This window comes from Silene latifolia, chromosome 1, assembly GCF_048544455.1.
Source record: "Silene latifolia isolate original U9 population chromosome 1, ASM4854445v1, whole genome shotgun sequence".
In the NCBI taxonomy this organism is placed as follows: domain Eukaryota; kingdom Viridiplantae; phylum Streptophyta; class Magnoliopsida; order Caryophyllales; family Caryophyllaceae; genus Silene; species Silene latifolia.
Window position 1 is genome coordinate 55404441 of NC_133526.1, and position 912 is coordinate 55405352.

Below are 912 nucleotides of genomic sequence, written 5' to 3' on the forward strand. Positions count from 1 at the left end.
TTGGGGGCTCGACGTACTCGTCCTAGATGTGCTGCTTCTGTAATTGCTATGCTGGGGGGCTACCTGTGCATTTTAGTGCCTTCTTATAGCATCCCCTAGCTTCCTCCTGATCTCCACGTATCTTTTCCACTCCCCAGGGTGTGGCGAATTTCACACACTGATGATATGTTGAGGGGACTTCTTTCATTAGATGCAGCCATGGTCTTCCAAGGATAACATTATAGGTGGATGGTCCATCAATGACCAAATACCTTACTTGCTTTTTGATTCCTACTGCGTAGGTTGGGATCACGATCTCTCATAGTGAGTTAGCTGTTTCCCCACTGAATCCACCAGTGGGATGGTCTTCTTCTTCAAGTCCTTCTCGCTGAATCCCATGCTTTCTATGGTTTTCAGCATGATCAGACTGACCGAGCTGACAGTATCTACTAGGACCTTCCTAACCGTGCAATTGGCCATTGACAGTGTTATGATAAGTGCGTCATGGTGTTCCTGACTGTCATGGACATCTTCCTCGTCGAAGGCGACAGCAGGCAGGCCGTTGTGGGAAACTCTGCAGGAGGTATTTGGCCTGTCACCCTTAGTCTCGGTAGTGTGTCTCTTTGCTGCTGAATATGTTAATCCGCTTAGCTCTGAGCCGCCTGTTATCACGTTTATTAGCTTAGTGCATATATGCGGTGTGGAGGGTTTAACCTGTTTTGCGGAACCCACCTTATCTTCCTGCTTGCCCCCACATGGTAATAGGTGGCACAGTTCCCTTTGCTCGTACATGCGCCTGATCTCCCTGCATAAAGTGTAGCAATCCTCCGTAGTGTGTCCAATATCACGATGGAACTCGCACTTCTTCTTGCTATCTTTCCTCCAAGCTTGTCCCTCTAATGGCGGCCTAGGCCACCTCACCCCGTCTCCCAT

At 49.0% G+C, this 912-nt stretch overlaps 1 protein-coding gene across 1 annotated transcript; it reads right to left on the reverse strand.

The window, feature by feature from the left end:
- Nucleotides 1-288: 288 nt before the first annotated feature.
- On the reverse strand, nt 289-912 carry LOC141647144 (uncharacterized). The gene has a single exon (XM_074455212.1). The coding sequence runs from the start codon at nt 910-912 to the stop codon at nt 289-291; it is 624 nt and encodes a 207-aa protein (XP_074311313.1).

Coding starts and splice junctions, on each gene's coding strand:
- LOC141647144 (XM_074455212.1), bottom strand. CDS start 912: ATGGGAGACGGGGTGAGGTGGCCTAGGCCGCCATTAGAGGGACAAGCT.